Here is a 23,219-nt window from a genome sequence, read left to right as displayed (position 1 = left end):
ATAAATATAATATAACTCCTCATCAGATCGCTGATCGAGAGAGTTGTTCGCAGACGACCTTATTGCTTATTGAGAGAGAGTTGTGCAGGTTATTGCTTATTGAGAGAGAACACGCTGACCGATTCATCAACTACGAGTGTTGTATTTATGGAAACAACGCCTTTGTCAACGTTGAATTTGGATAATGTACAAAGTTTAGGTTACTAATAAATGCATTACTACGCCCGTCCCATTAACTACAGAGTGTGTTTCGCATATTTTAACTGTTAGGTGTGTTGACAGGCATTTGAATGAGTATTTGAGCATTACATCTTGTCACTAAATATTCCGGGAAGACGTTTCATTTACGTTCTGCTTATGTGGAGATATCAGTGTTGTGTTGAGCTTGGGTACTCGGATGATGATATCAGCTATGTGTTTAGATTGGCTACAGCTGTGCGTGTGGATGGATTATTGAAACTGGTAGTAACGTCAATGACATACAACAAAATAAGTATTGTTTTGCAATGTTTGCTTCTCTGAATAAACTACTCTTTTCCGTTCTGTTTGTTTTCAGTTTTGCCATTTAGTAAGTTAAATTGAGATTTGGATAAGTTCCTTTGCTATGGTAACATACTGATAATATGAAAAATATGGATACTTTTTTCCCTGTGTATACGTTGTTTTAATGAAGTAAATATATCCAACTCAGAGATATCGACTATTTTCTCTCGATTATCAGTCAAAACAGATTCCACTGGACGTACAAGACAACATATTGGAATGAATTGTTTTATTTCCGTTGAGACTTATTTAATTGTAATATACTCATGCCAATAATGGTTGTCACCCCCCTCCCCACCAAAACCCCACACACACCTCACACCCACCCCGGACCCCCTCTCCAATTAAAAAAATTGAAGGGGGTGACAACCATTATTGGCATGAGTATACATTGCGTTCTGGCTATCTAGAAGCTAGTGGTTTGGTCGTTTCAAAGCTAACCAATTTCTGTACTAAAGTCGTAAGGAACACATCAATCGTATGCCCCCCAGATGTCTGTAACAAAAGACTCGTTTCCTAAAACCGGGTCAGCAGGTTCCTTGAATGATAATTCTCTAAAGTGCTCCTCGTTGAAGCACTTCATTTGAATTGACGGCTTTATCTGATCTGGCTTAAAAAGAACAGCACAATAAACACACGCTTGAATGACCCGAGCCTAGAAATCACTAACCATGTCCGCTGATTCAGTGGAGAGGAGCCGGTTGTGTGTGAGAAAGTGGCCGCTAATCAAGCCACAAACACCCCATACAGAACCAGTCAACAAGTGGTGTGTGTGGCGTGTACATTCTCTCCGCCTCAGTAACAGTCGGAGTAAATAGCCAGAGACATTGCAGCTTCACATTGCAGCTTCACGTTGCATCTTCACGTTGCAGCTTCACATTTCAACTTCACGTTGCAGCTTCACCTACAACATCTCCCAACAACTTCACGCCACCGGCTTACGTAATACATACGACATGCTCCTGGGGCCTCTGCTTATGATCTCCTTCCTGCTGTGGTCGTCAGCTTCAACCTCACCATCCTCCACACCAACGACATCCACGCAAGATTCGAGCAGACCAACAAGTACAGCGGTCAGTGTCGGGTCGACGATGTGGCAGAGGGGAAATGTTTTGGTGGGACAGCGCGACAGGTGACCAAAGTCCGAGAACAGCGTGCCCTCCACCCCAACACCATCCTCCTGTCTGCAGGGGACGAGTATTCGGGGACGTTGTGGTTCTACAAGTACCGCGGTGCCGTTGTGGCCAGATTCATGAACCTGTTGCAGTATGACGTCATGGTGAGTATAGTAACCTGTTGCAATGTAACATCTATTTGTTAGAACATTTCTAAACCTTTTTGATAACACGTTGTTGAAATGTGCGTGCTTTGTTTGCATTCACCATGCAGTTTTACGCTGGAGTCACATTCCAACGCCAATGTCTTCAAGAATGTTGTTATTTCAACGAGCATGTCCTAACAGGCAGGCGTATATACTAAACAATGGTCCCCACTCTTGACTATGCGCAACACTGCACTTGGAGTTTGTAGATGTGGTTTATAGACGTGACCTATTCCCACAGAAAGCACTATCTAGTTGGTAGGTATAAATGACAAAAGTCAGAGGGGAGGAGGACTCGACAGTGTCTCCGCTATAGTTCACAACCAAACGACATAAACGTAGCTCTTGGAGACGGTGGAGTGGACCTGTCGACTTTTAAAACACAACTCTCACCAGAGCAAACTGAGGCATCCTTTAGAAGATTATGTAATGATGATATATAATACCGACAGAAACCTTTGCACACCCATAAGAAATCTACGTTGACGTTCTATATTTAGTGCACCTGCTAGAGATAAGTGTATATTGCGTGTACTTATTACATGTCAGTATGTGCATCTCCCGTTGCTTGTCCTTCCTTCTATTGCCAGTGCTATGTAACTATTGCTTTTCCGTATGGGTCCTAGTCAAAATGGCCACACGACAAAATGACCACAAAATATCCCGATAATACAAATGTTAGGCATATTAAAAAATATAAAAAATAATGTGTGGCCAGTTTGACTTTTTCTATGGCCAGTTTGACATTTTCTATGGCCAGTTTGATTTTTCTATGGCCAGTTAGACCTTTTCTCTGGCCATTTTAACTTTTTCTATGGCCATTTTGACTTTTTTGCTATGGCCATTTTGACTTTTTGCTATGGCCATTTTGACTTTTTGCTATGGCCATTTTGACTTTTTGCTATGGCCATTTTGACTGCGGGTTGTGGCCATTTTGACGTTTTTGTGTGGCCGTTTTGACGTGTGGCCATTTTGACCTGTTCCCTTCTGTGTTACTCCTGCTTGCTTAGTCCCTATTACTCTTTAAGGATGGGTTGTGGTTTAACGCCGTACTCAGCAATATTCCAGCTAGATGGTGGCGGTCTGTATCAACAGTATGAGCATCGATCTACACAATTGGGATACGATGACATGTGTCAACCAAGTCCCCGATCCCGTTAGTCGCCTCTTACGACCTGCATGGTTTACTGAAGACCAATTGTAACCCGGATCGCCCTGTTGACTTCATTGCTTGCCTCCGATTCCTTGCTGGCAGAATAGTCCCCTCGTCCTATTGTCCCCTATATATATATATATCTTGTTGTCTACTGTTTGTTCTCAGCACTCACTGCTTTCCTCAGTACCTAGTCCGCCAACAACACACACGCACGCGCACGCACGCACGTGATTGTACGCACACGACATGCCCGTGCTTCTCGGTAATTACAATAAAATCGCAATCTCTTAAGCAGTTGCAAAGTTCACGAAAAGGTCTATTTACGATGTATTTTGCTTCTATTCTCTCTCTGCCCTTCCAGACGCTGGGTAATCACGAGTTTGACCTTGGTATCGACGGATTGATGCCCTTACTCAACGACGTTAATTTCCCCGTGGTCAGCGCCAACATCGACGCTACTACCGAGCCAAGGGTTAATAGCAAGATAGTGAAACACACGGTGTTGACTGTCAATGGTGAACGTATCGGGGTCATCGGATACACTTCCAAAGAGACACCGGTAATTTCTGTTCCAGGTAAGTTTGACCTATGTTTGACCAGGCAACAGTAACGAGAGGTAAAGGGACCCTTTCAAACACTCAACACTTGAAGATACTTATTATAATGATAATCTTCTGATGGTATCCTATTCATTCCAGGTCAAAACCTCAAATTTGAAGATGAGATTGCAGCAGTCCAGAGAGAGGCTGACATCCTGACGTCACAGGGCATCGACAAGATCATTGCTGTTGGTCACTCGGGATTTGATGTTGACAAGAAAATTGCAGCAGAGGTCAACAACCTGGATGTAGTTGTCGGAGGTCACACCAATACATTCCTTTACACAGGTGAGACAAGCACATACCAACCCACAAGATGCGTAAACGCAATCACCGTTCAGCTCGGATACTTACCCAACAAAACATATGGTCAGCTGTGTATGTCATGCTCGTACACTGAGCCCGACGGAAGCTGCTTTCTGAGCAAACTCACCCATATAAACTGCAACTGAGTATGCTATTGAATGTTTTGATCAGGTTCAACTGCATTTTGCCAACATGCAAAAAGCCACACCAGTCATGGATTGTCCTTTTTGCAGGCGACCATCCGTCCAACGAGGAACCGGTAGGAGAGTATCCCCACGTGGTGACCCAGTCGGGAGGGGCCAAGGTGCTGGTGGTGCAGGACTATGCCTACGGGAAGTATTTAGGAGCTCTGGAAGTGACTTTTGACCCGGAAGGAGTCATCACTTCATGGGGAGGTAACCCAATCCTACTAGACAACAACACAGCACAAGGTGGGTGACATACATTGGAGAAGCTATATTGGAGAGTAGAACCGGTTGATGTGACGCTGTGTGATCTGCTCCTCGTGATAGGAGAGGGGGGAGGGGTTGCAAATGGACAATAACAATTGTAGGGTTCTGGTCTTCATATATTTATCTGACAACAGGTTCTGAGCAAACTAGCATATCCGAAATTCTAAACAGCACGGCGAGAACTAGATCTCCTATGTAGCATATCAGCTGGCGTTAGTCAGTCTCGTATATTATTATAGTTCAGTATATTATTTACAATTCAATGTATGAAGGGTTTCGCTTTTGATGTAAAGGGCGCATCACTTGTAATGCCATTTTCAGTGTAAACGGCTTATTGGTAGACATATTTCCAGTGTATTTAAGGCCATGGTGAATAATCACTGAATTGTTTTGTTGTTTTACGCCGCCCTCAGCATCATTCAAGCTATATGAGGGCGTACAGTAGTCTGCACCAGACAATCCTTTGATTGTCATCGATTGGGATACCACCAGATCCCGCGAGTGACCTCTGGCGACAAATGCCGGTTGCCTATTCAGTGATCTTTGTAATTCATTTAGGTGTAAGATTGAAATATTCCTAATCGTTTCGAAGGTAAAGCTGTTGATAATGTGTATCTCCATAAGCGAAAAATACCAAAAGTGAGCGAGCTCATATTTATGTCATTGTACATTTTTTTAGTATATCAGAAAACGGTTGACCTCACTTAGATAATCTTCCGACACCCTGTACTAGCAATTCAACCTCCTCCCCAGCTGACTTCCTATATATAGATGTCAGTGTAAATGGTACAATTATATCATGAAACGGTAGGTACACTTGACCACTTAATCCTCCGACTAAGCTTTCCCGGTTCTAGACCTTCAACCTCCTCCCTCGCCGAGGTCCTGTTTGTAGATGTCAGTGTGAAACTGTGACACTTATGTCGTAAACCGTCTCTAGTGTATGGGCTACTAGAATATTAAATCTGCAAGTCATGACTATGTAAAAACAATGCATGACTGCCATAAAGCTTTAGACAAAAAGTAATAAACCTTATATTGCTAGTTATGGCTCTCTAATGACTAAGATAAAGCGTGCGACATAAGGTAATAAACTTTATACGAGATATGCTTGAGGCTCAACAAACCGACAGTGTAGGTGGTCCGCCAATCAGTTCTGAAAATACATAAACGGATCTTCTATATACACGGTAGATCAGTTATGACACGTACTTGACAGTTATGACAGCCTATGCCTCAGAACTTGTCGGTTATAAATATATTCTGTGCGTTACCGATATGTTTATGGTCATGGATAGAACGTTTCAAATCTAAAGAAACCTTCACACAGCCAAAAGAAGTTAACTGTATCTTAAAGTACAAAATATATTTACAGTGCTGAGAAAGTATATACAACTAATACATATAAGACATACATACATAAGGCTGGATAACAATGTATGGATGAACAACTTCTGTTATTCACTGAGAGCGACGTTTCGGTGTTGGTTGATAATGGTAGTAGAACCTACGTCGCTCTCACTGAATAAAAAAAGTTGTCCATCCATGTATTGTTATCCATCCTTAGAGCTCAAAGTTCTAAATGCCTTTCTAACAAGTTATACATAAATACATGCACATCCATTTACATATACATTATTCACATGATAGATCTATACATTCTTTTAAAAATAAACCAATAATATATTGCTAAAAGCAGCGTAACACTAAACTCACTCACTCACTATTAATAATAAAGCACACACACAGTGTCAAAGAACGGATTTCCGAGAGCTTTGAAAAGAAAGTTTGTGGTGTCACACCACTGAAAGGGGTCAAAAAGATGTACTACAGATGTACTACAACATTTGTTTTATGGTTTCAGTTCAAGAAGTATCTATGAACTATCTGACATAATACATCGCCAGTGTAAAAGAATGCCGCGTCATGACTATCCTCGAATTCCTTTCGATGTAAAACGGAAATTATGTTTGAAAATGGTATGAATATCTTTTTAGAAGTTTTTAAAGGTGTTGTGTGTTTTCATAGCTGGGGGTGGGGGTGGAGGGAGGGAGGGGGGAGGTAGCCTGGTGGGTAAAGCGTTGGCTCGTCACGCCGAAGACCCGAGTTCGAATCCCAACATGGGTACAAAGTGCGGTAATTTAATCATGTCGGTTTCCGTTCCTGATTCTATTTTATCAAACACACACCACCCCCTACACTGTACATCAAGTGGCCAGTGACTGTTATGCTATAATATAGACACATTATTTATAAATGGGCGAGTGGTTAAAGCGTTCGCTCGTCACACCAAAGGCCCGGGTTTGATTCCCCACACGGGTACAATGTGTGAAGCCCATTTCTGGTGTCCCCTGCCGTGATGTGGCTGGGATATTGCTACAGGCGGCGTAAAACCCAACTCACTCATTCATAGCTTACCGCCATGTGAGCCGTGCCAGTGTCCATGTCGGAGTAGTGCAAAAAATACGTGATCCAGACTACATGTTTTGTGGAAGCCACAGTAGCTGACGTCGTGTCCTGGCGATGAGGTGCCTCACTAGTACCCAAAAAGTTCCCATATCTGTAGTTTACAGAGAAAAAGTTTTACAAAATATATCATATAAAGGATTATTGTTGCATACAAAATGTATTAAATGAAATACAACAGCACCCACACAGCTTGGTATCATAGGTTGCCGGAATATTCCTAAAAGCGGCGTAAAACCATACTCACTAATCACTGTTTAGAGAACAACAGAACACATTAAGACCAATATCACTGTCTAGGGAGGTCATGTAACATGAACATGAAACTGATGCCTCCGTTCCTGTATCTAGATGAAGCGACCTTGGAGGTGATGCGTCCCTACAGAGAAGGCGTGGCCGACGAGATGGGTCAGGTGGTCGCGAGAAGCCAAGTGTTGCTGGACGGAGAACGGTCATCCTGCAGAGTCAGAGAATGTAACTTAGGTAAGACGTGTGAGATGACACTATGAGACTGGGATGTGGTGCCTCATCACAGTAAAAGGGGCGTGCATGTAATTGACATCAGAAGAGAAGAAACAAATGTCTCATCTTCTTATGCTCCCCATACCCCACCCCCTCCCCTTGTTTCGCCTTTTCTATAATGCTTTCAGTCTCCGGTGCTGTATGCCATTGCCCACTATTGTTACTACGCATGGATTAAGAAAGATCTAGTTGACTTGGTTTTCACAAGTATGCAAGGGTAAGGGTATTTTAAATAGATTTCAACAGCGGGAGGTGGGCGACAAGAAAACATTTTCTTGTTAATATTATATTATGTCATAATGAAACTTTGGGTGGGCGGGAGATGAGAAACATAGGCTGGTATAAACGTCGGCCTTTTCTCAGGTAACCTGTATGCCGATGCAATGGTGCACCAGAACCTGAAGCACAGCGACTCCCTGGAATGGAACCACGTGGCCATCGCCTTTATGAACGGGGGTGGAATCCGTGCATCTTTACAGAGAGGTAATTCATTCAGCACTATTACATACAATTCCTTACATTATACCACATAGGTATGTGTGAAACGACGTATTGGTCTACCAATGATATATAATGCAGCACAGAACAATGGTTGGATAATGCTTCTATAAAACCAGACAGTCACAGTCATCAAAGTGTATCAAAGGGTTTTACATACAGCCTGTATTATAACCACTTATAACCACAAAGCTGTTGTTCTTCTGGAAACGTTTATTTAGGCCGCAGTTTTAGCCTGGGCCTCCTTTCAGAAAGCATTAAGGTGATCGTAAGTCACTAAGGTAACCTTAGTGCAATGTTAAAGAATTGGAGTTAAGGTTAACCTTAGTAAATGTTGCTTCGTGAAAGAGGCCCCAGGTCACGTATAGCTATTTGTCTGGCATCCAGAACAAGGTTCTTTGAGGGGAGGGCTTTCCCTCGGGTTTAAGATTATTGCACATGCTCGATGCACAGGACCATTAGGGTAATGTGACTGTTCACGTGTATTTAGGTGAAGTCACTTTCGGCGATGTCACCACCGTCCTACCGTTCCGGAACACCGTCGACATCGTGGAGCTGCTTGGGAGACATGTCCGGGAGACACTGGAGTTTGGGGCGTCCAAGTGGGCGGAGACAGGGAAATTGTTCGGGGGCTTCCTACAGATGTCGGGTACGTCAACCTATAGCAAACGTACCAAGCTTAGGGGACTGACCTGGTACTGATTGAGCGGGTTAGTCTTATGAGGGAGGACAGCCCGAAGAGGTACAGCTAACACGAAACACCCACCTCTACACAGGCATGGCGCTGGCTAACCTTAAAACATAAATCTGATATTCCAACCCACGATGATAGGTTTCTGGTACGCCCAAGAGACACATCTCAGAACACCGTATCACGTAGTACCACAGTGCCCATGCTCCCAGAAATACCCAAGCAAATGTATAGCGGCAAAACTCGAATATCAATACCACCGTGCGTCTTTGTTTTGGTAGGGGGCGTCACCCCGAAGCCCCGGGTTCGATTCCCCTACATGGGTACAATATGTGAAACCCATTTCTGGTCTCCCCCCGCCGTAATATTGCTGTAATATTGCTAAAAGCGGCGTAAAAGTAAACTCACGCAATTACTTTGTTTTTGCAAACGTTCTCGCGATTAGATCTGAACTCCTCACATGTCCCGACTGGTATACTTGCTTTTTCTAATCGTAAGTTGGACACTATAAAGGCACTGTAAGAGGTTTTCCTTCTAACCAGGTATGAAAGTCGTGTACGACATGACGATGCCAGAAGGTCAAAGGGTAGTAGAGGTCAAGGTCACATGCACCAACTGCACCGTGCCCCATTACGTGGATCTCGACGATACCGAAGTATACAAGATCGTGATGTCCTCTTTCACTGCCAATGGCGGCGACGGATATGACGTCATCAACAAAAACAAGATCAAACATCATCTGCTTGGTAAGTGTGTGATGTGACACGGACATATTATAATTGTGGTCTTTGAGTAGGCTTAATACAGCACCAACAGGGAACAGCGGAGGTACAGTCGTTTACTGTACTTAGTATATGCATATATGATATTTGTTTGTTTGTTGTTTAACGCTGCACTCAGCAATATTCCAGCTATATGGCGGCAGTCTGTAAGTAATCGAGTCTGGACCAGAAAATCCAGTGATTACCATTATGAGCGTCGATCTACGCAATTGGGATACAATAGCATGTGTCTACTACGTGAGCGAAACTGACCACACGATCCCGTTAGTCGCCTCTTACGACAAGCATGGGTTACTGAATACAAGTACTAACACGGATCTTCATGGGTTGTCTATATGATATATTTTGATGTTTTATTTAAAATGATAAAAACGTTTGCATTTTTTCTACTAGTTTTCTAGTTTGTTCTACTGATCATAGTTTCACAATAATGAAGTTTCTATGTTGCTTTGTGATACTGATCAAAGCGTCGAGGACCCAGCTCCACAGAGCGAATTAGCTCTAAGTTGATTGTAACACCCATACGTTAGCATTGGCTTACGATAGTCGTAGCTCTGTGATATCTTTGTAGAACGGGAACAGAGGGACAGCTTACACAAAGAGATCTTAGCTGCATGGATTCACAATAGTTGCCGTGTAGCTAGTGAAGAGCATCTAAACAGGAATAACCCTTGCGGTCTGACCCATGGCAGATAATTGACATGATGAGCAGCTTAGTGACACATGGGTATATATATATCTTGTTTGTATGTATTGTTTGTGTGTGAGCAGCTTCTGTTGCCTCATCTACAGATTCATCAGCTGACGTTGTTGTTATTGCAGGCGATGTGGACACATACGTTCTCCTCGAATACATACAACGTGTATCCCCTCTTACCCACGGGCTGGAAGGGCGGATCAGCTTCCGGGAGAAGCCTGAGTGTGACTGCCCCGTCAGTGACGTTGCCCGCCCCGCACCACGTTCAGCGACTACGACGGCGACGATCCTGCTCCTGGTCGTATCTTCCTGTATGGGAAACACTGGTTGGGACTGACTGTTCCTTGAATGATTCTGTTGATTCATTTTAGTGACTTATAAGACACGTAAAGGATCATTACTGGTGTGAGCTAGTCTTCACTATACTCCACGCAACAATATTTTAATAAAATATCTACATTTTTTAACATGACTTTACCTGATTATTTGGACAGGAGTCCAAATTTAGCATTTATCTTTACGTCGGCAATATTTCAGCCATATCGTGACGGGAACAATTAATCATCATATTAAAGATCAATAAAATGAGCATCGGTCACACAATACCCTGCTACATCGCCGGTCCTAAAATACCTCTAAAATATCCAGTCGTTATGTACACTGTCCTGGCACAGACCCAACAACACCCTGTTATAGCATACGTCCAGCAATACCCTGTTATAGCACTGGCCCAACAATACCCTGTTATAGCACTGGCCCAACAATACCCTGTTATAGCACTGGCCCAACAATACCCTGTTATAGCACTGGCCCAACAATACCCTGTTATAGCACTGACCCAACAATACCCTGTTATAGCACAGGTCCAACAATACCCTGTTATAGCACTGGTTCAACAATACCCTGTTATAGCACTGGCCCAACAATACCCTGTTATAGCACTGGCGCAACAATACCCTGTTATAGCAATGGCCCAACAATACCCTGTTATAGCACTGGCCCAACAATACCCTGTTATAGCACTGGCGCAACAATACCCTGTTACAGCAATGGCCCAACAATACCCTGTTATAGCACTGGCCCAACAATACCCTGTTATAGCACAGGTCCAACAATACCCTGTTATAGCATACGTCGAGCAATACCCTGTCATAGCACTGGCTCAACAATACCCTGTTATAGCACAGAACTAACAATACCCTGTTATAGCACAGGTCCAACAATACTGCTATAGCACAGGTCCAACAGTACCCTGTTATAGCACTGGCCCAACAATACCCTGTTATAGCATTACCCAACAATACCCTCACAGCAACCCTGTCGTACCTGGCTGTAATAGCACTGGCCCAACCAACAATACCCTGTTAGCACTAGCACCCTGGCCCAACAATAATGCCCTGTTATAGCACAGCCCAACAATACCCTGTTATGAACTAACAATACCCTGTTATAGCACAGGTCCAACAATACTGCTATAGCTAACAATACCTTGTTATAGCACAGGTACTAAAAATACTGTTATAGCACTGGTCCAACAATACCCTGTCATAGCACTGACCAAAGAATACCCTGTTATAGCACTGGCCCAACAATACCCTGTTATAGCACAGGTCCAACAATACTGCTATAGCACAGGTTCAACAATACCCTGTTATAGCACAGGTCTAACAATACTGCTATAGCACAGGTCCAACAATACCCTGTTATAGCACAGGTCTAACAATACTGCTATAGCACATGTCCAACAATACCCTGTTATAGCACTGGCCCAACAATACCCTGTTATAGCACAGGTCCAACAACACCCTGTTATAGCACTTACCCAACAATACCCTGTTATAGCACTGGCCCAACAATACCCTGTTGTAGCACTGGCCCAACAACACTCTGTCATAGCACTGGCCCAAAAATACCCTGTTATAGCACTGGCCCAACAATACCCTGTTGTAGCACAGGTCCAACAATACCCTGTCATAGCACTGGCCCAACAATACCCTGTTATAGCACTGGCCCAACAATACCCTGTTATAGCACAGGTCCAACAATACTGGCCCAGCAATACCCTGTCATAGCACTGGTCCAACAATAATGCCCTGCCATATAGCACTGGCCCAACAATACCCTGTTATAGCACTGGCCCAACAATACCCTGTCATAGCACTGGCCCAACAATACCCTGTCATAGCACTGGCCCAACAATACCCTGTCATAGCACTGGCCCAACAATACCCTGTTATAGCACTGGCCCAACAATACCCTGTTATAGCACTGGCCCAACAATACCCTGTCATAGCACTGGCCCAACAATACCCTGCCATAACACTGGCCCAACAATACCCTGTTATAGCACTGGCCCAACAATACCCTGTTATAGCACTGGTCCAACAATACCATGTTATAGCACAGGTACAGCAATACCCTGTTATAGCACTGGCCCAACAATACCCTGTTATAGCATACGTCCAGCAATGCCCTGTCATAGCACTGGCCCAACAATGCCCTGTTATAGCACTGGCCCAACAATACCCTGTTATAGCATACGTCCAGCAATACCCTGTCATAGCACTGGCCCAACAATACCCTGTTATAGCACTGGCCCAACAATATCCTCTTATAGCACTGGCCCAACAATACCCTGTTATAGCACAGAACTAACAATGCCCTGTTATAGCACAGGTCCAACAATACTGCTATAGCACAGGTCCAACAGTACCCTGTTGTAGTACAGGTCCAGCAATACCCTGTTATAGCACTGGCCCAACAATACCCTGTTATAGCATACGTCCAGCAATACCCTGTAATAGCACTGGCCCAACAATACCCTGTTATAGCACAGAACTAACAATACCCTGTTATAGCACAGGTCCAACAATACTGCTATAGAACATGTCCAACAATACCCTGTTATAGTACAGGTCTAACAATACTGCTATAGCACATGTCCAACAATACCCTATTATGGCACAGGTCCAACAATACCCTGTTATAGCACAGGTCAAACAATACTGCTATAGCACAGGTCCCACAATACCCTGTTATAGCACAGGTCTAACAATACTGCTATAGCACATGTCCAACAATACCCTGTTATAGTACAGGTCTAACAATACTGCTATAGCACATGTCCAACAATACCCTATTATGGCACAGGTCCAACAATACCCTGTTATAGCACAGGTCTATCAATACTGCTGTAGCACAGGTCCAACAATACCCTGTTATAGCACAGGTCTAACAATACTGCTATAGCACATGTCCAACAATACCCTGTTATAGCACAGGTCCAACAATACCCTGTTATAGCACAGATCCAACAATACTGCTATAGCACAGGTCCAACAATACCCTGTTATAGCACAGGTCTAACAATACTGCTATAGCACATGTCCAACAATACCCTGTTATAGCACAGGTCCAACAATACCTTGTTATAGCACAGGTCTAACAATACTGCTATAGCACAGGTCCAACAATACCCTGTTATAGCACAGGTCTAACAATACTGCTATAGCACAGGTCCAACAATACCCTGTTATAGCACTGGCCCAACAATACGCTGTTATAGCACAGGTCGAACAACACCCTGTAATAGCACTTACCCAACAATACCCTGTTATAGCACTGGCCCAACAATACCCTGTCATAGCACTGGCCCAACAATACCCTGTTATAGCACAGGTCCAACAACACCCTGTTATAGCACTGGCCAAACAATAGCCTGTTATAGCACTGGTCCAACAATACCCTGTTATAGCACAGGTCCAACAATACCCTGTCATAGCACTGGCCCAACAATACCCTGTTATAGCACTGGCCCAACAATACCCTGTTATAGCACTGGCCCAACAATACCCTGTTATAGCACAGGTCCAACAATACCCTGTTATAGCACTGGCCCAACAATGGTCTGTTATAGCAATACCCTGTTATACCCGTGGTCCATACCCTGCCATAACACTGGCCCAACAATACCCTGTTATAGCACAGAACTAACAATACCTTGTTATAGCACAGGTCCAACAATACTGCTATAGCACTGGTCCAACAATACTGCTGTAGCACAGGTTCAACAATACCCTGTTATAGCACAGAACTAACAATACCCTGTCATAGCACTGGCCCAACAATACCCTGTCGTGGCACTGGCCCAACAATACCCTGCCATAACAAAGGCCAAACAATACCCTGTTATAGAACAGAACTAACAATACCCTGTTATAGCACAGGTCCAACAATACCCTGTTATAGCACAGGTCTAACAATACTGCTATAGCACAGGTCCAACAACACCCTGTTATAGCACTGGCCCAACAATACCCTGTCATAGCACTGGCCCAACAATACCCTGTCGTAGCACTGGCCCAACAATACCCTGCCATAACAAAGGCCAAACAATACCCTGTTATAGCACAGAACTAACAATACCCTGTTATAGCACAGGTCCAACAATACCCTGTCATAGCACTTGCCATGTTCAAAGAATACCCTGTCATAGCACTGGTCCAACAACTCCCTGTTATAGCACTGGCCCAACAATAGCCTGTTATAGCACAGGTCCAACAATACCCTGTCATAGCACAGGTCCAACAATACCCTGTTATAGCACTGGCCCAACAATACCCTGTTATAGCACTGGCCCAACAATACCCTGTCATAGCACTGGCCCAACAACACCCTGTTATAGCTCAGGTCTAACTATACTGCTATGGCACAGGTCCAACAATACCCTGTTATAGCACAGAACTAACAATACCCTGTTATATCACAGGTCTAACAATACTGCTATAACACAGGTCCAACAATACCCTGTTATAACACTGGTCCAACAATACCCTGTCATAGCACTGGTCCAACAATACCCCTGTTATAGCACAGATCCAACAATAATGCTATGGCACAGGTCCAACAATACCCTGTTATAGCACTGGACCAACAATGCCCTGTTATAGCACAGGTCCAACAATACAGTTATAGAACAGGTCCAACAATACCCTCTTATAGCACTGGTCCAGCAATATCCCGTTTTAGACCAGGTCCAACAATACTGCTATAGCACTGGTCCAACCATACCCTGTCATAGCACAGGTCCAACAATACCCTGTTATAGCACTGGTTCAACAATACTGCTATAGGACAGGTCCAACAATACTCTGTTGTAGCACAGGTCCAACAATACCCTGTTGTAGCACAGGTCCAACAATACCGTTATAGCACAGATCCAACAATACTCTGTTGTAGCACAGGTCCAACAATACTCTGTTGTAGCACAGGTCCAACAATACCGTTATAGCACAGGTCCAACAATACTCTGTTGTAGCACAGGTCCAACAATACTGTTATAGAACAGGCCCAACAATACTGTTAGAGCACAGGTCCAACAATACCCTCTAATAGCACAGGTTCAACAATACTCTGTTATAGCACTGGTCCAACAATACCCTATTATAAAACAGGTACACCTATTGCATCACTCCCTCTATTATTCTATTTATGACATTGTTACGTCACAGACAAACAGTAACTGTATAAACAAACAAACAAACACGCTCCCATCATGACGTCACCAGTACACAAGGTGGTGACACCAACACCAACACGGACATTATCATAGTTTCTAAGATGCCTAGCGGTTAGAACAATCGAAAGAAAAATACATTATCAGACAATAAAGGTATAGGTTTTTGATGACGTAACAATTGAATGACGTTATCCCGTCACTGCGCCATTCTAGTGTGCCCCCTCGTAATCGAACCATTTTACATTACGTCACAATGCATGTCAGTTGTCATCGCCTCGTACGGCCTCCTACAGTAAACTACTCCGTTGCATCCCGTTTCTTGGTTTGCAGTTGCTTCACGCAGCTAACATCACTTGTGGAAACATTACGTTTATGTTTTACGACGGTTAAAATGTGTCAATTCGACTCACAAGTTTTCAGCGACACGGTAACGTCCGCAATGTTTACATTCCCACAATACAATCGTGGAATGTCGCTAGACTACTCCGCTTCATCTGGATGTACTGATCTAAACTTACGTTGGTAGTCGAAATGCGACGTTCATATTGCCCCATATGGTTTACGTTAATGACAGATGTAATTAAAATAATTGAGAGAAGATATTTAATCAGAACGTAAACCGTCATCAAACTGTTATCATTTGTTTTTTTCTGGTAACGTTCGTCTTAACGTAGGCGGGCGGACACATCAATAGAACAGCGCGACAGTTTAATTTAGGTCACCGACACCATCGTTTGTTTTCTGCCTTAAATGAATCGTAATTATCCTTAGAAAGTATTATATTTGGCATCTTAGAAAAGAAACTATTGTAACGTTATTGTAACGTTAAAGCACTCGGACGCAAGCGTCCTCGTACTTTAACTATAATAGGGCGAAAGTGTGTTTTATTACACTATACATGGTGGTAGAGCGAACTGTATTTCTTAAATGCAACATGAGAACTATTCCAAGCACATTCAAACATAGGTGGACTGTTTTGCCAATGAAGTAACATGAGGAACATGAGATGGTTGTACAAACATACCTTGTGTACACACCCCTTACAACCAAACATGCTGGTAGATAGGTCACATACATACCGACATTCAGCATGTAAAATATCTAAACAAATGAATGTTACGCGACACCAGTTGAGAAGCTATGTTTAAAACATATGCAAGCTCATACAACTTGAACGACACAATATAGTCCCGGCTGTCAACTCAAGTAGTGTTATCGCAGGCGGCAAAGGATGCTTGGGCACCCATAAACTGGTGTCTGTCTGTCTGCAGATTGTCAACCTTTCTCAGTGGGTCTGGACGAGAGAAAAGACTCCATTATGGCCCGCTCATTACGTCTTCTCTCCCTCTACGTCATCTTCCTGCCAGAGCTTGTCGTCGGCTTCAACCTCACCATCCTCCACACCAACGACATCCACGCAAGATTCGAGCAGACCAACAAGTATAGTGGTCAGTGTCCGGCCGACGATGTGGCAGAAGGGAAATGTTTCGGTGGGACAGCGAGACTGGTGACCAAGGTCCGAGAACAGCGTGACCTCCATCCCAACACAATCCTCCTGTCTGCAGGGGACGAGTTCTCGGGGACGTTGTGGTTCTACAAGTACCGCGGTGCTGTTGTGGCCAGATTCATGAACCTGTTGCAGTATGACGTCATGGTGAGTGTACGAACCTATTATATTGTGACGTCATGGTGAGTATATGAATAGTTGCATTGTCAAAAAAATATATATATTTAAAAAATAGTTGCATTGTGACGCCATAATGAGTTTAATTTACTGTTTGCAGTATGACGTCATGGTTGATACATGAACCTGTTTCAGTGTGACGCCATTATAAGTCAACCTCTCTTTGCATACAGCCTTGAGCATACAGTAATATTTTATATATCACATAGACTCTAGGAAATCACGAGTTTGACCTTGGCATTGAGGGACTGACACTCTTCCTCAACGACGTCAACTTCACCGTTGCCAGCGCCAACATTGATGCTACACGAGAGCCGTTGGTGAATGACAAGTTGGTGAAACACACGGTGCTGACGGTCGAGGGAGAACGAATCGGGGTCATTGGGTACACATCCAGAGAGACACAATTAATTTCGTCAACAGGTAAGATCTGTAAGCGAACATAGTTGCGTTTGTGTGGATCGCTCTAAAAACAACAATAAAAATCTCATTGCAGGATTGTGCTTTCCCAGTTGCCTTCCCCTGGTCGCCCAATTATGAATCTTGCCTCCCACACATGGCGGACAAATCTCTATCTGTCTGAAATACAGTTCTTGGTTCAGCCTAACTTTCTCACATTTACTGAATAAAGTGACTGACTGTGTTTGGTTGAACGTCGCTATTTGTGTTCAGTCGGTGAGTAAGGTTAACACTATCAATATGACGGCGAAAGACACCCGAAATTGGCTTTACAGAATGTACCCCTGTTTGAACTCGAACAAAGTTGCTTCGAACCCAGTGACGAGCGAACACTTTACCTACTTTGCCTATAGCCATAACCCTCCCTAGACAGTAAAATTTATGCTGTGAATTGTTTTAATATCATAGATATCATAGAAGACTCTTTAGGTATACTGTCTGCCTGTATCGATAATGAGAGTATTTAGTGATGGTAGTTACCGTATTTCCTCTAATAAGCACCGGACCTCTAATAAGCGCCGGGTACGGGTATTTTAATAAATGTATTCTCCCTTGATCCAAAAATAAATTTATTAAGGAATGGTCCCTTTAGTGATAACTTCCTGTCCTCCACATGGCACGGCTTGATGGATATTATGTAGAGGGTAATAATGGAGCCGAGGCACATTATTTTAAAGGAATAGAGAGTTACGAGGATATTGCCCTACTTAAATTACATTCAAAGTATTGGGAATATTTCTGTTATCAAAATTATATGTCAAAATGACAAAATGAAGGCTTTAATTTGAAACGGGTACACATCGCTCCATTCCTGAAAAGTAATGAAGCGAGCAAACAAAAGGAATGACGTCACAAATGTAATTTAAGTAATCGTAAGCAATAAACGCCTGGTCTAGAAGTCCGTTAAAAAATAAGTCCCCCTGTTTTTTTATTAGAGGAAATACGGTATACTGTGGGATTACTGCTTGTGGAGATTTATAGCAAAGGGGTAATCACTGTATATTATTTAAAAAGGCATTGAGAGTGGAATAAGAAGAGCAAACGAGCCTAATTTTCTCTTCACTGTTTAAATTGACCTGTCAAATAAATGAATAATCTTTTAGGTAGAAACCTGCGATTCCAGGATGAGGTTGTAGCTGTCCAGAGAGAGGCTGACATCCTGACGTCGCAGGGCATTAACAAGATCATTGCTCTCGGCCACTCGGGGTTCACCATTGATAAAAGGATAGCGGCGGAGGTCAGAAATCTTGATGTGGTGGTCGGGGGTCACACCAACACCTTCCTCTACACAGGTGAGCCAGTTCTGTATATACTGACAACCACGATCACATCCACATCCAACATTCACAAACACAGCATCATGTACAACTGCAACACCACGTGCATGCATAGCAGCACCTTCAAATACAGCAAACACCAAGTGTACACCATTCGCCTACATACAGCAGATATAAAACACATCAGTTTAAATGAGTGCGTCAGTTTAGTTTTGCGCCGCTTGTAGCAATATTGCAGTGGGGGACACTAAAAATGGGATTTACACATGGTACCCACGTGGGGAATCGAACCTGGATCTTCAGCGTGACGGAGCGAACGCTATAACCACTTGGCTACCCCCACCGTCCCTGTTTAAACGAATCTACATTCGACATCGTGATGATACTCCATGTAAAGTGACTTTAACACACATCCTCAGCAGCCAATGCTTCTGTAGAGAATCAGGGGATCTGTCGCAAACTGATTTTCCTGACACCGTAGCCGTTGGACATAGACAGTAGCCCATAAGGACAACAGAAATGTTTATCATACAGTACATACATGAAGGGAGTTGAACCCGAGCCTATGCGTAACAAACAAACACATTTACCACATGCGTATCGCCTGATTTGTATGAAGGATATGAAAACTTAAAGGTTGAAGAGGAAATCTCGTCACCTGAAATAGTCCTTCTCAAAGTGTTTTCTCTCTATCCAGTCAAGTTACAAATGTATTTTTGTTATTGTTTTAGGACAGCAACCCTCCATTGAGGAACCGGAAGGAGAGTATCCTCATGTGGTAACCCAGCCCGGAGGGGCCAAGGTGCTCGTGGTTCAGGACTACAGATACGGGAAGTACCTTGGATCTCTGGAAGTTACCTTTGACCCGGAAGGTGTCATCACGTCATGGGGAGGTAACCCAATCCTACTGGACAACAACACAGCACAAGGTAGGGTTTCTGCGTGGGACCAAATTGATATATGTATTGAACCAGATCAGGTTACCTTTGGTCAGATGGACTTGCCTCGGAAGGATATTATGAACAAGTAGGCAACGCATGCCATTGTATAAGACGAACGTGATCAATCACGTTTCAAAATCAAAATACGACTTTACGTTTACCGACAGAGACGGACAAATGAGACTGATTTCGGTCGGTTTTAGACGAGATGACCCTACAGCTGATGCAGCCGTACAAAGAGGGCGTGGCCAACGAGTCAGGCGCGGTGGTGGCCAAGAGTCTAGTGCAGCTGGACGGGGAAAGTCTTCGTGTAGGGTCAAAGAGTGCAATCTTGGTAAGACGCTTGCAGAAAGTGGAAGTGTATAATAAATACTAAATATATTTTAGTTGTACAGTATTGTTTTCCTTCCACTCCTTGTCTCTCCTCAATCGAACTCTCATCACCAAGCAACCCCTCATCATTAAAACCAGTCACTCCTCATCAACCCTTAAAGCAGCTCTCACCACCTATCTTCAGTTCGCTCCACAACCAAATTGTCCTATTAGGTTTACCGAGTAAGAGAACTGTAACACTCACGCACATACTAGGGCTGCGCAATATAACCGGTTTACCGGTATTTACCGGTTCAGACATGAAAACGATACGTATTGCGATACGCTGATCGAAAACCGGTATTTTGATTTGCATTCGGAAAACTTTGTAACACTCGGACATCTTCGGATATTTCCTTGTTTCATTTGTGCTAAATATTATTTACATTATTATTTCGTCATGATTAAAAGTTTTTATTAAAGCTTAATCAAGCATAGTGATTTTGTTGTGTTCATGCTTTATAAATCAAGCATTAACTCGATTATACGTAGTTTTTTTGTTGAAAAATACTTCTTACAATATATTGCAATACATATCGCAATATATGCTTTCGCATCGCAATATATCGCAATATGAAAATTCTGTGCAATACCCACCCCTAGCACATACACGAAAACACATACACACACACACTCAGAGCTAACTTAACAAGGTAAAACATATTGTACAACTGTTCAGTACTATACGATTCTTCCCCCTCACCTCATCACAACTCCCGTTTTCATATTAAAAATCCTGTTTCCTTGTATCCAAGGTAACCTGATAGCTGATGGCATGGTGCACCAAAACCTGAAGCACAGCGACTCTCTGGAATGGAACCACGTGGCCATCGCCTTCATGCACGGAGGCGGCATCCGGGCGTCTATCCCGCCAGGTAATGCTTTACCTGGTGAACACTGCTCCAGCCAAAGTAAATATATCACTGGGTCTACACACGTTTATAATTGTACAACCATAAAACATATTCAGAAACGTCGTGGTTTAGCCAAAACACTTTCAATGCTATGCTTTCAAGAAGAGCAAAATTCTGATGTTATGCCTTCAAGTTTTTCAACGTGCAGGTGACGTCACAATGGGAGACATGCAGACCGTGCTGCCATACCGGAATACCGTGGACATCGTGGAGCTTCTGGGGAAACATGTCCGGGAGACTCTGGAGTTCATGGCATCCAAGTGGGTGAAGACCGGGAGGTTGTTCTGGGGATTCCTCCAGGTGTCAGGTAGGTTACACTAGGTCTGTGATGACAGACGTAATACGGCAAGCCCGGCACAGATGTTTCTCTAAGGTCAGATACGTCAACGTAGTGAGTGAGTGAGTGAGTTAGAGTGGGTGTGTGGGTTGGGATGGTTGGTTCGTGGGTGGGTGGATGTGGGGGTTGGGTTGGTGTGTGTGTGTGTGGTTTGGGTTGATGAGTGAGTGTGTGAGTGAGTGAGGTTTACGCCGAACTCAGCAAATATTCCAGCTATATGGCGGCAGTCTGTCAATAATCGAGTTTGGACCAGATAATCCAGTGATCAACAGCATGAGCATCAAAGCGAGTGAGAGAGGTTGGTTTATAGTCACATTTTACAGTAGTCCAGTTATGACGGGGCGTGTCAGCTTGATGGGGATCAATTGCAGGTGTCAGACGTTTACCACATTTTGGCACGGGTATGGTGCTGATCAAGTCAAACAGATACTCGGGGCGAACAGGGATTATAACCCGCGGTCAAAGGTGTCCAGCTTGCCCAACGGACGCAACTCTGCCCACAGACTGTAGTGATACATGCCAGAAACAGCAGATATTCTGAGGGCTCTGATGTCAGAGGCCCGTGACGCTCCGGGTTAGAATTGATCTTCAGCAGCCCATGCTTGTCGTAAGAGGCGACTAACGGGATCGGGTGGTCAGGCTCGCTTACTTGGTTGACACATGTCATCGGTTCCCTATTGCGCAGATTGATGCCCGTGCTGTTGATTACTGGATTGTCTGATCCAGACTCAATTATTTACAGACCGCCGCTATAAAGCTGGATTATTGCTGAGTGCGGCGAAAAACTAAACTCACTCACTCTGATGTCAGACGGCTCAACACTGTAGGGAGAAGCCTGTTGTAATACAGACACATCAGATATTCTGTACTTGACTTCGTAAGTTCTGTCTTAGTTGAGATGTATCAGTATCGTAAATGTGCTCTTCATTTCTTCTCGTCAGGTATGCAAATCGTTTACGACATGCAGAAGCCGGTAGGTCAAAGGGTGGCAGAGGTGAAGGTCAGGTGCACCAACTGTTCCGTGCCCCACTACGTGGATCTCGAGGACGCCGAGGTATACAAGATCGTGATGCCATCGTTTTTATCAAACGGCGGAAGCGGATATGACGTCATAAATGACAATAAGATTCGCCTTCACCAAATAGGTAAGAGATGTCACTTGGTAAATAAAATGTATTGGTGATCTAAATGTCTTGATTGGATACCATCTTTGTGGCCAGGATGGTCTCTCTGGCGCGCATTGTCGAAGTTGTTGATGATATTGTCGTGTTACAGGAGATCTGGACGCCGATGTCTTCATTGAATACGCAAGTCGTGTATCACCTTTGACCATCGGGATAGAGGGTCGCATCAGATTCCAGGAGACTCCAGCCACCCTCGGTGACGTCAGTAGTGACGTCACACGTGCCACACCACAACTCCTTACATCGACGATAGCAGTCCTACTTGTGGTGTTATATTCCCACAGTCATGAGTGAATTTAGTTTTAGTAATGTGTCTAGCATTATAAAACCTTTATATAATTGTCGCGCTGTTACCACACAATTAAAGAAACGTCTCGGTTTAGTCTTGTGTTCTACTGTGTGTTTTGATGTGTGTGTCGGCGACGGTTGTGTTGTGGAGACGGTGGATGGGTGAACACGTGAGCAGTGTGGCGGTGTGAGTGTAAATAATTGCCTCTTAC

At 43.7% G+C, this 23,219-nt stretch overlaps 3 protein-coding genes across 3 annotated transcripts; all 3 read left to right on the top strand.

Annotated features, from left to right (window-relative positions):
• Positions 1 to 1,492: 1,492 nt before the first annotated feature.
• On the top strand, positions 1,493 to 10,500 carry LOC124283041 (snake venom 5'-nucleotidase-like; the record flags this gene model as incomplete). The annotated part of the gene is made up of 9 exons (XM_046719056.1): positions 1,493 to 1,822; positions 3,382 to 3,595; positions 3,719 to 3,907; positions 4,159 to 4,356; positions 7,195 to 7,326; positions 7,729 to 7,848; positions 8,354 to 8,512; positions 9,097 to 9,300; positions 10,159 to 10,500. Coding segments are annotated over 9 exons (1,758 nt in total), but the record flags the coding sequence as incomplete, so codon positions are not given.
• Positions 10,501 to 16,746: 6,246 nt separating this feature from the next.
• Positions 16,747 to 21,364, top strand: LOC124283141 (5'-nucleotidase-like). Its single transcript, XM_046719173.1, has 7 exons — positions 16,747 to 17,205; positions 17,445 to 17,658; positions 18,798 to 18,986; positions 19,703 to 19,900; positions 20,116 to 20,246; positions 21,040 to 21,159; positions 21,347 to 21,364. The coding sequence occupies exons 1-6, from the start codon at positions 16,870 to 16,872 to the stop codon at positions 21,046 to 21,048; spliced, it is 1,077 nt and encodes a 358-aa protein (XP_046575129.1). The 5' UTR covers positions 16,747 to 16,869; the 3' UTR covers positions 21,049 to 21,159; positions 21,347 to 21,364.
• On the top strand, positions 21,060 to 23,013 carry LOC124283030 (apyrase-like). Its single transcript, XM_046719045.1, has 4 exons — positions 21,060 to 21,159; positions 21,347 to 21,505; positions 22,477 to 22,680; positions 22,811 to 23,013. Exons 1-4 carry the CDS (start codon positions 21,060 to 21,062, stop codon positions 23,011 to 23,013), a joined length of 666 nt encoding a protein of 221 aa, XP_046575001.1.
• The last annotated feature ends 206 nt before the right edge of the window (positions 23,014 to 23,219 follow it).

The sequence above is a fragment of the Haliotis rubra genome, unplaced genomic scaffold, assembly GCF_003918875.1.
Source record: "Haliotis rubra isolate DU_JTF1 unplaced genomic scaffold, ASM391887v1 Scf109, whole genome shotgun sequence".
Taxonomy (NCBI): Eukaryota; Metazoa; Mollusca; class Gastropoda; order Lepetellida; family Haliotidae; genus Haliotis; species Haliotis rubra.
This window is presented reverse-complemented; position numbering and strand designations above follow the sequence as displayed.

Coding starts and splice junctions, on each gene's coding strand:
- LOC124283141 (XM_046719173.1), top strand. CDS start 16,870: ATGGCCCGCTCATTACGTCTTCTCTCCCTCTACGTCATCTTCCTGCCA. Junction 17,659..18,797: donor ACAATTAATTTCGTCAACAG/GTAAGATCTGTA, acceptor ATAATCTTTTAG/GTAGAAACCTGCGATTCCAG. Junction 18,987..19,702: donor CAACACCTTCCTCTACACAG/GTGAGCCAGTTC, acceptor TTATTGTTTTAG/GACAGCAACCCTCCATTGAG.
- LOC124283030 (XM_046719045.1), top strand. CDS start 21,060: ATGGTGCACCAAAACCTGAAGCACAGCGACTCTCTGGAATGGAACCAC. Junction 21,160..21,346: donor CCGGGCGTCTATCCCGCCAG/GTAATGCTTTAC, acceptor TTCAACGTGCAG/GTGACGTCACAATGGGAGAC. Junction 22,681..22,810: donor GATTCGCCTTCACCAAATAG/GTAAGAGATGTC, acceptor GTCGTGTTACAG/GAGATCTGGACGCCGATGTC.